The sequence below is a fragment of the Haliotis rufescens genome, unplaced genomic scaffold (assembly GCF_023055435.1).
Source record: "Haliotis rufescens isolate VD_foot unplaced genomic scaffold, xgHalRufe1.0.p SCAF_8, whole genome shotgun sequence".
NCBI classification, from domain to species: Eukaryota; Metazoa; Mollusca; class Gastropoda; order Lepetellida; family Haliotidae; genus Haliotis; species Haliotis rufescens.
In genome coordinates this window covers 8358294-8371952 of record NW_025964372.1, presented here as the reverse complement: position 1 = coordinate 8371952, position 13659 = coordinate 8358294, and the positions used below count along the sequence as shown (strand labels likewise).

Below are 13659 nucleotides of genomic sequence, written 5' to 3'. Positions count from 1 at the left end.
GACACCCGTAATGAAACTGAAGCAACAATCCCAGGTAGAAATTTGTATTCAGGATTGGGAAATCGGCATTTATTATTTAAAACATATATTACACGACCTATTCATTAATTAATTAGGTAGTAAATACAAGATATGTCGCTTTAGGTTCTGTGTGGTAAAATGGGGATTTCAAAAGGTCAAGGGTTGTTTAAGCTGAAGCATCAGCCGTTATGTTATCAACTTTTCCAATATGGCTAAACCAACAATAAAGGACGTTGCCATATTGGACAGTTGAAAGACATATATCTCAATAATATCTGAGATAAAAGGATGATTCGAAGAAACTATTTTTACTGCCCGTAGGTAAGAAAGAAAATAAAAGACGATTATGAAATGTTTTCTTTTAGACAGTTGTTAAATATTAGTGAGACGATATTCTTAATCTCAACAGCAAAAATAAAACTGTTCTCTGGGATTCTCGAGGAAATAATAGTTTTGATCATATGACAGTATCACAAGACACAAGACAGATCTTTCAGTGAAAATTAAACACTACTAAAGAAACATATTTGATTCGTAAATGCATCGCCATCAACAACACACCAACAACAATAATAATAATGAAAAAAGTTTGCAATTTCAGGGTATTTGTCTGTGAGTTGAAATTTGCACTCAGCATTATTTCAGCCATACTGTGACAAGAACATTTTGTATTTGATATAATTTTAAGACACTGTTAACGAATATCAGTCAAATCGCCAGTGTGTTATCACAGTAAGAAAATGTATAAATTAAAGGTCCTATATACTATAAGCCCCAATTGAACAAACACAAAACGTCAAGACCAGAGAATAACCAGTGTTGATTTTCTGCCGAAACAGATTTCATTGAGATGAAAGGTTAACTAACAGTGAAAATTATGTGAATGGATCACTGAAAATCGTTGATGACACTGCGTGTTGGTAAGCTAGGCCACCATACAAGGGACGTTCCGCACAGTGACGCAAATCATGCTTGACTGTCATTCTCTCATCACAAGGGATGCATATCGGAGGATCATCGCCTCTCTACAAATAAAAGTGTATATAACTGGAATGGCCAACACAACATCGCCGTAAAAGCAATAGATGCTTTAATGTAATGTAATATTTGATAATATATATTTGGGTGTCCCGCTCTTTTTGCATTACTTTTCTGGTGTAACTCTATGGGGTGTAAGCGGGGACACATAGCTAAATTTGTGCATTTTCTGCAGCATCAGCCATTATGTTTTTATTTTGTTCCTATGGGGAATCGAACACGGGATTTTGGCGTGACGAGCGAAAACCTGAACCATCAGGCTACCCAACCTGTACCTACAATAATGTGACCATGAAGTGAGGCATGGTTGTCTGTATATTGTGTAGGTGTTTTTTTTATAAGCTCTCAGTGCTGCAGGCGAACTCAATCGACAGGCTCATGGAAAAAGAATACCCCTAAACGAAACTCGCAATAACAGTTTAACGAGTAGGCTTTGTGTATCATTTAAGTTAAGTGCGATATGCATAAATGCTCAGCTTGCAACATATCAAAACTTTCAGTAGTTTACTTACCTAAAAAAGGAAACATCGGCCAAATATCTCGGCACACAACTACCAAAAATGGCCACTGTTGACTTTTGGCACTTCACGTTGACAGGCATGCGGTCCGACATTTTTAATTTTTTTATCATTTTTAACAGTCGATCATAGTATTGTGATAACTGATTAAAAGAAAGGCTCAAGTTCCTTAATTTCTAAAAAATAGCAACTCTCGGTATAATTAATTCCAAACAAAAACAATCTGAATCGTAACATTATCGATTGGATCAATGGCGCTTGACAAACAACTCCACATGCATCATGATCCCATAATACTATTACAATCCTTTTTCTATATCTAAATACATTTTCTAGAAATATTTACATGGATGAAAAAATCTTTATAGAAAAATATCTTATTTTTATCGAGTTTGCAAATGATTTTGCTTGATAAACTTACGGACATTGACAAGTTGTTGACAAGTGACACGTTTGGGCGTGGCCTAACTCGCGATTTGCTTAGTAGTTAACAAAAAACTGCAAATAATGAAATATATTGGAAGATACGCAAAATCTGTACTGATACTCATTCTAGTAAAGCCATTCATTAGCAAAATAATGCAGATTACGAAAAATAATCAAAATGTATCTATGATTGCTGAAACCGAAGGCGTGTACCACATGTCATAAATCGAGGCAAAATATACAAAATTTGGAAAGCCATCATTTAGAAAATTCCGAAATCGATTCAAATTCAAAAGAAATGATATATTTTACCACTTATCGTCACATGTGTGCTATTTATTGACCTGGGTAGCAGTCTTCACTTCTGTGTTTCCTATTTTGTCGTATAATTTGTAAGTCCAACTCTGAAATCGTTAAAAGATTCCACGCTCGATGATTTTCGAATTATTTTCTGATATCGACGGCAACGGGGAGCGATATAGCACATTGATATGACATAATAATAACAACATAATAATGTAATTGGTTTGTTATTGAAATAAGGACAATTTAGGATATTAAAGATGTTTTTAGAAATTTTCCTCGGTACCAAAATCACTACATTTCAACTGGATTTCGTGGAACGATGGGATAAAGAAGATTACTTGTCAGTAGGAGACGGACATATGGAACATGATAAGCATCTTTACTGACTGTATGTTCAGAAATCAGTCAAATGATCAAGGATGTCAGAACCAAAGCTTGTGATGATCTGCATTTATTTTGATATTGTGTACATCACATCGACAGACCACAGTTTACAATTGTTCAATGTTCCTTTAGGAACATGCATGAGCGTCACTGTCACACACCTGAGCATGCTGCAACAAACCTGGAAAGTCCAGCCAGATTGATTACACATTATTTCATTGATGAGATCCAAGAAAAAAAACATACATAAGGTAGGACAATTCCATGTACTTTTCGCCAACGGAACAGAACTACAAGAATTGTCAATGTGCAAATATGTGCCCTGTTACTCTTTTCAAAAGATAACATTCTCTTATAAATATATTGCTACCACACCAGCTTAAGTGCCACCCTGGTTTTTGTGTACAGTTACATGAAATTAATATAATACATGAGATCATACTCATATTGAAATTATATTATAGAATTGTTTTCTTTGGAGATAAACCACCTAATACACAAGATACGAGTTTTGTATGTACATGTTGAGAATCGTATCTATTTATTTATTACTCATGGGTTACTAAAATTAAATGATAACATCAAATAGTTACTAAACATAATTGATGTTTAGGTGAAAGATAATAATTACGAAATCAATTACAGTGATAAGTAGCTATACAATATATAAAATATAAAAAAATATAAGTTAAAATGTTAAAAGCTGTAAATAAATATAAACAAATCTCTCATCAATACGCAATCGTGGCGGTCATTTTTTATGGAATAAATTTTAAAATGCGTGAAATTGTTCTAAAATCATGCCAGAATCCTTAAATGTATTATAAAAGCACAAATCATTGAGCTATCTCCAATTTAATGTGAAACTAACATTGAAAATATATTTGTATTATTCTCACTATATATACTTAACGTAGGTGCGTATATCAGCATCACGTGAAGGTTTTTTTTAAAAACATTTTCATTAGGCCCATCATCGCGCACCTATTGTGGAGTGGTGGTCATTGTCGATTGACGATATCTACAGACGTATTGCATGGGACACACTTATTATAGTGAAAACAAAATCATCAACGTGTACATCGTAGATGCATTAATCATATTCGTTAATATTCAACGTAACATCGAATGGTGATGCTAAAATATCAACATAAGTTCAAATAAACGATACCGAGAAACTTGCATGTGGCATGTTGATTCATCGTCTACCGTTGCCGGGTCACGGGAGCATGCAAGGTCAAATGGAATAAATAATATGCCAATTTGATCGTCAAAGTCACATTGTAATTTCAGATTAGAGGTGAATATTGATACTATGTAGTGATTTGTGTTTATTCTGGATGTGACAGGCGAAATATTTCAATATTAACTGTATTTGTTTCGTAACGAAAGATTATCAGCAGACTACCCCTGTCTGTGACATCACATCCGGTGACCTTTGCACTCATTGAAATATTGCTGTCAGATTTCGCGGACTTTATTTCGGTTTTTTTCTCGTCATATTAAAAAGAAAATCACTTGACATTAGGATTGGTGAATATTTATGAGTCATTTATTGTTTCCTGCAAATTTTATAACGACATGAGGTTAGATTAACCCTAATACTCTTGGATCTGCAAGTGACATGATGAACTCATGAACATTTAGTTTTCATTCTGTTTGGATAATGAATTTACTGAAATGTTTCTAAATTTACCATCGCGCTGTTATTTGCCGATAAAACATTGGCTTTTTATTCGATTAACATTAAGATATCGGAGATGTGATTAGGTCACTAGCATGTTACATTTACCAACTTCAATAACGACTGTTTGAAATCGCCCAGCCTCTTTTTGGCACCTTCTGCTGAAACAATTCAGCTGGCTAAAGGTTAATCAGATTTTTTCAAAGTTACACTTTATTGTCAGACTGCTTGAAATGAATATTGCGAGTTGTAAGGAATTCTTGCAATGTGACTTTGAAACTGGTTGTGGTTGGAGTTATAGTTTCGAGTTCACGGATGTTATGGTAACTCGACTTATCCATCACTAGCACGCTTTTCAAACCATTCAAGGCATACCGTTGCTTTCATTTCTCTGTGGTAATCGCCCCCCGAACTCTTGGTCTCTGAGAGAAGTTCACAGACTACTACGTATCACCGAGTGGGATGTCAGTCACCATTCACTGGAATTGTGTATGGAGTATGTAAAGATTTCTGTAATGTGAAACATGTTATACAACTATATTCTATGTAAAGACTCTTGAGTGAGTATGGCTCTGGCGACAATCACTGCACACCTGAGGCGACGACTTACCGTTTGTGAAGATATTCGTCGAAAGCCAGGGATGCTTCTTGCAGTCACTGTTGCTGGCTGGAATCGATTTCGTAGGTGTGTTGTCCAGTTGTCCAGTTGTCTTGTCAATTATTGGTAACGCGTGGCCTGCCACTCCGCGGATGGTCTCTGACTGCATTCGTCTGTTGCCAACGTTGCCATAAACACCAAATGGTGTTTCTGAGGACGTTGAATTGTCTTGCAACATCACATTGACTCGATCCCGCTTCAAGCATACCAATGGCTCGCAGACGCTCATTTACGGACAGGCGTGGCATTTCGTATTATTGAATAATTAGGTAATTTTTTTTGTTTTTCTGAGTGGTTGTTGTCAGCACGATGCTAAACAATGCATATTGAATCCCGTTAACGCACATGTTTTTATACCAATTCTTGGGTAGTGAAATACATGTGGCTTGCATAAAAGTTAACTTTTGCATGGAATGCATGCTTTTCCGTAGCAGTTGCGTTTTTGTGATCTTAAGTTGCAGTCAACAGACATCTGATGGGAGATAACATATGAGGTTTTATGTCGATTGCTAAACAATATTTACTTACATTTAGACTACAAAATAGATAAGTCCATTTGACCTCGAGTTCCGAAGCCCGATCTTAACTGAAGTAGTGTAAGAGTTGCCCGATCTCAACTAACGAAGTGTAAGAAGTGCTCAATCTCAACTAACGTAGTGTGAGAGTTGCCCGATCTCAACTAACGAAGTGTAAGAAGTGCTCAATCTCAACTACCGTAGTGTAAGAGTTGCTAGATCACAGGTAACGTAGTGTAAGAATTACTCGATCTCAACTTACGTAGTGTAAGAGTTACCCGATAGCAACTAACGAAGTGTAAGAAGTGCTCAGTCTCAACTAACGTAGTGTAAGACTTGCTAGATCACAGGTAACGTAGTGTAAGATTTACTCGATCTCAACTTACGTAGTGTAAGATTTACCCGATAGCAACTAACGTTGTGTAAGAGTTGCCCGATCTCAACTAACGATGTGTAAGAGCTGCCCGATAGCAACTAACGATGTGTAAGAGCTGCCCGATAGCAACTAACGTTGTGTAAGAATTGCCCGATATCAACTAACGTAGTGTAAGAGTTGCCCGATCTCAACTAACGATGTGTAAGAGCTGCCCGATAGCAACTAACGTTGTGTAAGAGTTGCTAGATCACAGGTAACGTAGTGTAAGAATAACTCGATCTCAACTAACGTAGTGTAAGAGTTGCCCGATCTCAACTAACGATGTGTAAGAGTTGCTCGATATCAACTATTGTAGTGTAAGAGTTGCCCGATCTCAAGTAACGTTGTGTAAGAGTTACCGATTATTTTGTTTATTAATGTCATCGATTAATGGGAATCATATATATGCTATCAGATAATTGCGGTTATACTCCTACATAATTCTGACTTCCGAGAGGGACGAAAGTGAAGTCTGTCTTGAAACATTTTCCATTGACTAATCCATCACTTATGACGGCGAACTCGAAATGACCATCAGTACCTAGAACAAGATAAATACCTATTAGAAACAAAAGGTGCAATAGGTGAAAGCAGAATTCGAATTGTAAACAATATTCACTGTTTGGTAACTGAACTGTGCCCCCGCGAGAATCACCGACCCTCGATAAGTTATGTTGTAGATAAAAACAATTTTATAGTGTATATGTTACAACACTCCGTATGTAAAATAATGGAAGGCGAATAACCCCTTGCGAAGGAAGTCTGGTACTGTGTACAGTATTAACAAACAGTCGTTTTAAGACAGAAAATGTCAGAAAAAAGGATGACTTCAAATCGCACTGTTTTATATTACGAAGCACTGTTACGTCACTCGACTTTTTGCCCTTATGGGTAATATGTGTGCTACTCACTTTATGTCTACTCTTGGATGTTCCTTCCATCTCACGAGCGTCGTATCAGCGTCTGCTGCTCGACTTAACGTCAAACGATGGGAAGGCGAAAACTATGTCACCAGGAGAGAGGGGTGTAGGTGCAGTATATATTGCTATCGTAGCCACAAGACATCGAGTCAGAGGTTCCGGGCGTGCCCTTTTATAGCTGCATTGCAGAAGACTGAAACAGGTACGATTCATCAAGTGATTCAGGGACGATTACAGCCCAGAAAAAAAAATGTTTGATGATGAGTAGAAAGAGGATAAAAAAATATTTATTTGATATTGAGAAACTTAGAAAATAATACAAATGTGCAAATGAAATAACGCAAATATAAAACTGAGATATGCACACGTGAAACGGAGATAGTGGACACGTGAAACAGAATAGTAGAAACGTATAACTTCGATAATATACATGAATTTGCGTTCCAAGTTCAGTGACATAATTGAAGGAGAAACCGCAACGCACAACACTTCCGTCACTGGTAAACGTCATGTCAACTGTCGGCCTATTGTCTACAAACCAGTAATTCATATAGGTAATACAAGACAAACAGTCTCCAAGCTACTGTTTTACTCGCACTAATAGGTCACTTTCAAATTCTCTCTAAATGCTCGCTTCAGACCATCGTAGAATACTTATGAATATGTATGAAGTTATTATTGAATCATGTGAACTGCACATGTGGTGTAAGAAGATGAGTATGAATGAAACTTGTGCCGTCTCAGATGTTATTAGAAATTATTATATGTGCTACCGCAGCCACCAATACAGCACATCAGATAGGCTTTTGTTGGTGTTATAACTATGTTTTTTCAGTTCCAGGTGAATTAAAAAGGATACCATGGCTATCTAACATTGTCGGATAAAATACTCATTTGTTCCACACAGTTTCTGGATTCGTTACTATTAAACTGTCATAGTCGCAACCAGTATCGTCCTCGATGTCAAAACGGGTGAAGTTGACAGTGGTGATGTGAGGGTGGGGGGAGAGCGGAGAGTGACATCGAAATGTTGGTTGTTTTTGTAAAGATTCGTGTTTTAAAAAGCAGAGCTTAAGTGGCGTTTACCCCAACTTAATCACTCACTCATGTACATAAAATCATCTCTTATCACTTATTATCGACATGAACAAAACAGTATCAATTAAAGGTTATAGTTAGAATTATTGCCATGCTGGCATTAAACAAGGACTGGTCGGCTCGGAGTCAGTGTACTGTGTCTTAGTGGTATATCCATGTTAAACTGTGGTATTGTGTTTCAATGTCCTCAGTACTTGACTCCTAGATATGTATGTTCATGATACACAGAGGAATATATTGATACTAACGCACTTCAATATTGAACGGACCCACAAAACCCTTTCCAGTAACACTGCTGTCACTTCTGAAGCGGATGATGGCTGATCCACCTTGTGCCGACACTGAAGGAAAGACATCATAACCTTAGGGTTATTCCAAGTATCAAGCTATGTTAAAGTTAATGTACACAACTGTATTCCTTTTCTCAGCCCAAGAGTTACAGTTTCTTCATTGTATCCAAGAACTCATTTTGACTTGAATGTCTGTTTGCAGTTATGTTAGCTGTTGCTCTTATCAACAAGCAAATGTTTCGAATACTGACAGTTGTTCATGGGCACTTACTTCGCGTTGCGTTGGGCAAATCACTCCCACAGTATTTATCATCCCCCACCTGGGCGTAGTCTTGCTCGAAGCCTCTGTGTCAGTGAACAAAAAGTGAACAAAATCGCAAAATTATGTTTGTGTCATAGACGAACCTGGACCACCCAACGACCTCACTGAACACGTTGCTTAGTTACATACAATGTTTCGAAAGTAAGCTTAAGCTATTCTCAAACTGATTTACTAATTCATTGTTAGCACCATTTCAGTTTGCACTTTTGAGGTTGAAACTCGATTGATATGAAACTTGTATGTAAGATTGACACATTTACAATCAAACCAGTGTATCAGAAGTGAGATGTAAGATGTGCATACTAGTATCTATGAGACTGACACTCCACTGTGCTGTTGCCCCAGCTTGATCCACATTCCTTCTGGCTGTTTCCCTCGCCCATATCAACTTCCAGGTAGTCGTATCTACAGGTGGATGAGCCCTCGAGGTCAAACGTTGTGAAGCTGAGGACCAAGGTGTATGGTACACTGGGGCCTGTGATGACAGTGACGCACTGCACGTTGTTGGCGTAGCTGCCGTTGCCGGGGCTTGTCAGTGTGCCATCATTTGATGTCAGGACCTGGGTGCAAGTTACTATCGTGATCGGACGTTAGGAAGAAATTGGCATATGTGTAAACTTTCGATAACAATGTCTGCATATAAATATGGTGCACCTATAAATATATATTGACAACTTTCACTAAAATTCCATTACGAAAATACTCATTTAAATGTTCTGTTGGACGTAGGGTATATATTTCCCACATATTTCTACTTCATACAGGGATACCCATAAATAATATATGTAACCCCTACAATGCCCCATGTTCTAAACGATCGCGTGCACAATACAACCATCATTAACTTAAAGGATATCTTGTTTAACAACTTCAGTTTGTACTGACCCCGGTTTCAGGGATACCAACACACAAGTGTGTCCAACACACAAGTATAACACACATAGTCCACGGTGACGAGTACATTCGATTGAATAGCAACGTTTGATTTATGTGTAGTCATAATGCAATATTGATATGACAGAACAACATTTATTTCACAGCGCATGGTTAGATTTCATTTCGCGGGCATTTTCACAGCAATTTCACAAGAACAAAAATGATTTGAGAAAGCCAAGTTCACAGCAACACCAAGAAACTTGGTCAGGATGGTTCTAATTCTGCCACACGTTGGATATCCTTCGCTTGGTATCTTGCATTCAATTACACAGTACCTGGCAACGTTGTTGCTTTTGTGAAAATAGATGACATCGCTGAGTTGACGATATCGTCCACTGGATATGGTGTTCTCCCAAAAGATTCAACCTCTCGAACTGCAAAGCGTATCAAATAGCATGTTAATACGTGATAAGTAACAACATAAGTATAATCTCAGTTGTTACATATATACATACGGATCCTGGATGTACGTTGGCTATATCCGTACTTTGTGTGTTTGTTTGACTCTGGTGGAGTGTGTCAGGTATTTACCTGGATTCATGGAATACGTAGCCTGGACATCCTGTCCTGTCACTTATCCATCGGAGTGGAAGCAAACGTTGAAACGATCGTCGTGGAATTCAACTTGAGGTGCAGAAAGACAACTTCTTATGCAAGTACAAAAAACACAGACATGATTATTGCGCGACTTGGAAGCTATATTTAACTTTAAATACATCGGTGACAGTCACGTTTTAAAACTCTATATCAAACACATATCAGCGTCTTTGTGGAATAAGCAGAATTAGAAATGGATCAAACCAAGAGACCATCCCTTCACTGGTGCTTCGCCTGCCTCACTTTTTAGCAAAGATGTGGAGTAGTCAAGGCGCTAGATCAGTGTGTGAAACATGGCTATGGAGATCAGGATAGAGGTATACATGTACAGCATCAGTCTATACTACACACCCTAATGTGACGCAACGCAACATCTTGTTTAACTGTGATTTGTTTTAAGTCACCCTGAAGTGTAGCTATTTAGTCACGCACAGACCCGACCTGGATATCGGGATTGCTGGTAGTAGCATATTGGAGATAATCAGATGTAACGAAGTCGAAGTGTATACTGATACAGCTTACATACTCTGATATACTTTTATAGTTAGTCAGCAACGTTCCAGCTATATCATGGGGGCAGGTGATAATCGAAATGAGATAATAAAGATGTGGTTGATATAACGAGGATTGTTTTGTCATAACGACGTCAAGACAAATAAAGATCCAAACAGTTTGGGGAGGATCTGAGGATAAGGAAAGGCCACCATCACTTTGCACTTATTGACCCGAGGCACGGCAATCTGATTGGAAAATGAACGAATGACGTCACGCTAAAAATAGACATGACCAGTGAGGCACAGGACCTTACAAGTGATGGTGCAATAACCGGGAATTCCCGCGCTAAATATAGACCAATGGTTATACATTCAAACATGGCCTTATCAGGGGTTATAGCGAAAACGGCACCTCAGCAAAACGTCACCGGGCGAAAACGGCACTGATTGGCGAAAACGGCACCTCGACTCGAGCGAAAACGGCACCTCGACTCGAGCGAAAACGGCACCTTATTTTTTTGTTTTACCTTGGTCAAATAAATGATATTAAACTTACATTGTAACTTGCAAGCGCCAACGACCTAACTAAGGCAGGCAAACAAATAACCTTCTTGTGGATACCCGCCCACGTAGGAATATACGGTAATGAAAACGCCGATAAAGCAGCTAAACTATCCCTCAAAATCCCAGAAATAAGCTTAAACTTACCCATCTCAAAATCAGAAATTAAAAGTGTAAACAAGCAAAAAATCACAAAAAATGGCATAACCTATATCTAAACTCAAATAGCCAAATCAAAAAAGTGCTCAGCAAACCACTAACCAAACCAAAAATTCTCCATCCATCCAAAAAAATCGACAGAGTAATCACTAAACTCCAAACAGGACACACCAACCTAAATAACCACCTAATGTTTTAAAAAAAACACACTACAGGTAACTGCCCACACTGCAAACAACCAGAAACCCCAGAACACGCACTCATCCACTGCACACACTACCTAACACATCGAACCGCATTACAAACCAACCTCAATCTAAACAAGGCTCTAACTCTAGAAGCAATACTAAACCCACAAAATAAACTAGAAAACTTCAAGGCCTTAGGCGTATTCTTAATAAAAACGGAACTAATCGTTATTAAAAATAGAGGTGCCGTTTTCGCCCGACACATAGTAGCCGTTTTCGCCAAATGCTGTGCCGTTTTCGCCAGAGAAATCGGTGACGTTTTGCTGAGGTGCCGTTTTAGCCTGCACCCCCTTATCAGTATAATTAAAACTATACAACAGTATGTGTGAAATTCCTTTGAAATAGAAAGGGTGCAAAGTAGTGAGTTCTTTTATGTTTACATAATATGTATAGGTATAATAGAATCCTTTTGTTGCCGTGAAGACGGTGATCAACTAGGTCACATAGCAGCCTTGTCCACTGAAGGCAAACAGTTGTGTGAACAAACCTTTGAGGAAGGCAGTCCTCTGTATCCACGAGTCATTGAATGTAACCAAGCTCCTTCTCTATAGTTATGAATGGCTATGTAGTGGATAAATATATAAGCTCTATTTACATCGTTAAGGCTTCATTTCACGTGTAAACATGCCGACTGATAGTTGAAAAGTTTATTTATCTGGTATTTATTTTAATCCCAAACACCCAGCTTCCTTTTCTGGGCCCAAAAAGCTGTATCACATTGTCAAAAAGGAGAGGAAATTTGATATTAGTTTACATCACATAAAGAAGAGGTTGGCGTCCCAAGATGCCTATTCGCTTCAGCGACCTTTAAAATACAAGTTCAAGCGGAACAGAGTGGTGGCTTCAGGCCTCAATGCTCGATGGGATATTGACTTGGCTGATGTATCTAATATAGACTCGGACAATGACGGTGTGAAATACTTATTCATAGCTATAAACGTATTTACACGGTTTCTGTGGGTCGAGCCCCTTATAAATAAAATGCCAGACTCTGTCATTAAGGCCATGAAGAATATATTTTCCTGGGCTACTCTACCACGAATTATACGATCTGACAAAGGTCGCCAATTTGATAATAAGAAAGTGAAAGCCTTTCTACAAAGTAAAGGAATCACTTATTATGTGACACAGAATGAAACCAAAGCTTCTTATGCTGCACGGGTGATCAGAACTCTTAAAACAGCTATGTACAGGTATTTTACCTATAAACAGAGCTATCATTATTTGAATATTTTGCAAGACTTGGTGAAGGCTTATAATCACAGGCCTCACAGATCCCTGAATGAACGATCACCCTCAGATATTAAAAAGGCTAATGAAGCTTTAGTATTGAGAGAACAATACGTTGACACTTTAATGAAACCAGCAAATCAGAAGTTGAAATCAAACAGAAATCTATTATTTAAGTTTAAAGTGGGCGAAAAAGTAAGACTTTCTCATTTGAGACATACATTTCAAAAAGACTATCAAGAAAAATGGACTGAGGTAATCTTTATGATAAGAAGACGGTACTTTCGTGATGGTATACCAATCTATCTGTTGAAAGATATGGCAGAGGATCCTATACAAGAAACAAACTACGGGAATGAAATGCAGAAAGTAAACAGGCCTAGGGACACCATGTGGCGAGTGGAGAAAGTGTTGAAGAAAAGGAAACGAGCTGGTGTAAAGGAGGTGTTTGTGAAATGGATGGCATATCCCAAGAAGTTTAACAGCTGGATACCAGAGGCTGTTCTTCAGAGTGTATAAGGCTCATCTTCTTATCTCATAGTCAGTTGCTTGCTAACTGTCATGGAGTCCACATCGTGCCAAGAGTGTGGGAAGCACTTTTCTTGGAAAGATGCTATGCTGAGACATAGAAGGAATAAGCATTCACCACCACCACCACCACAACAACAACAACAACAATTTCCTCCTCCACCACCACTACCACCACCACAATTTCCTCCTCCACCACCACCTCAGGACATAGAGCAGTTCCGGTTTACCATACCCTCCAATGCAGTGCTCGTGGGTCCATCTGGTTGTGGCAAGTCTATGTTTGGCTCTAACACACTGCAGAGAGGACT

The 13659-nt window shown here is 38.3% G+C and overlaps 1 protein-coding gene across 1 annotated transcript; it reads right to left on the bottom strand.

The window, feature by feature from the left end:
- Positions 1–8226: 8226 nt before the first annotated feature.
- Positions 8227–13346, bottom strand: LOC125376885 (tolloid-like protein 2). Its single transcript, XM_048389290.1, has 3 exons — positions 13314–13346; positions 8918–9155; positions 8227–8324 (listed from the first exon to the last, which is right to left on the bottom strand). The coding sequence occupies exons 1-3, from the start codon at positions 13344–13346 to the stop codon at positions 8227–8229; spliced, it is 369 nt and encodes a 122-aa protein (XP_048245247.1).
- Positions 13347–13659: the final 313 nt, after the last annotated feature.

Coding starts and splice junctions, on each gene's coding strand:
- LOC125376885 (XM_048389290.1), bottom strand. CDS start 13,346: ATGAGCCTTATACACTCTGAAGAACAGCCTCTG. Junction 9,156..13,313: donor ACTCTGAAGAACAGCCTCTG/GTATCCAGCTGT, acceptor ACTTGCACCCAG/GTCCTGACATCAAATGATGG. Junction 8,325..8,917: donor GGGCAACAGCACAGTGGAGT/GTCAGTCTCATA, acceptor TCTTTCCTTCAG/TGTCGGCACAAGGTGGATCA.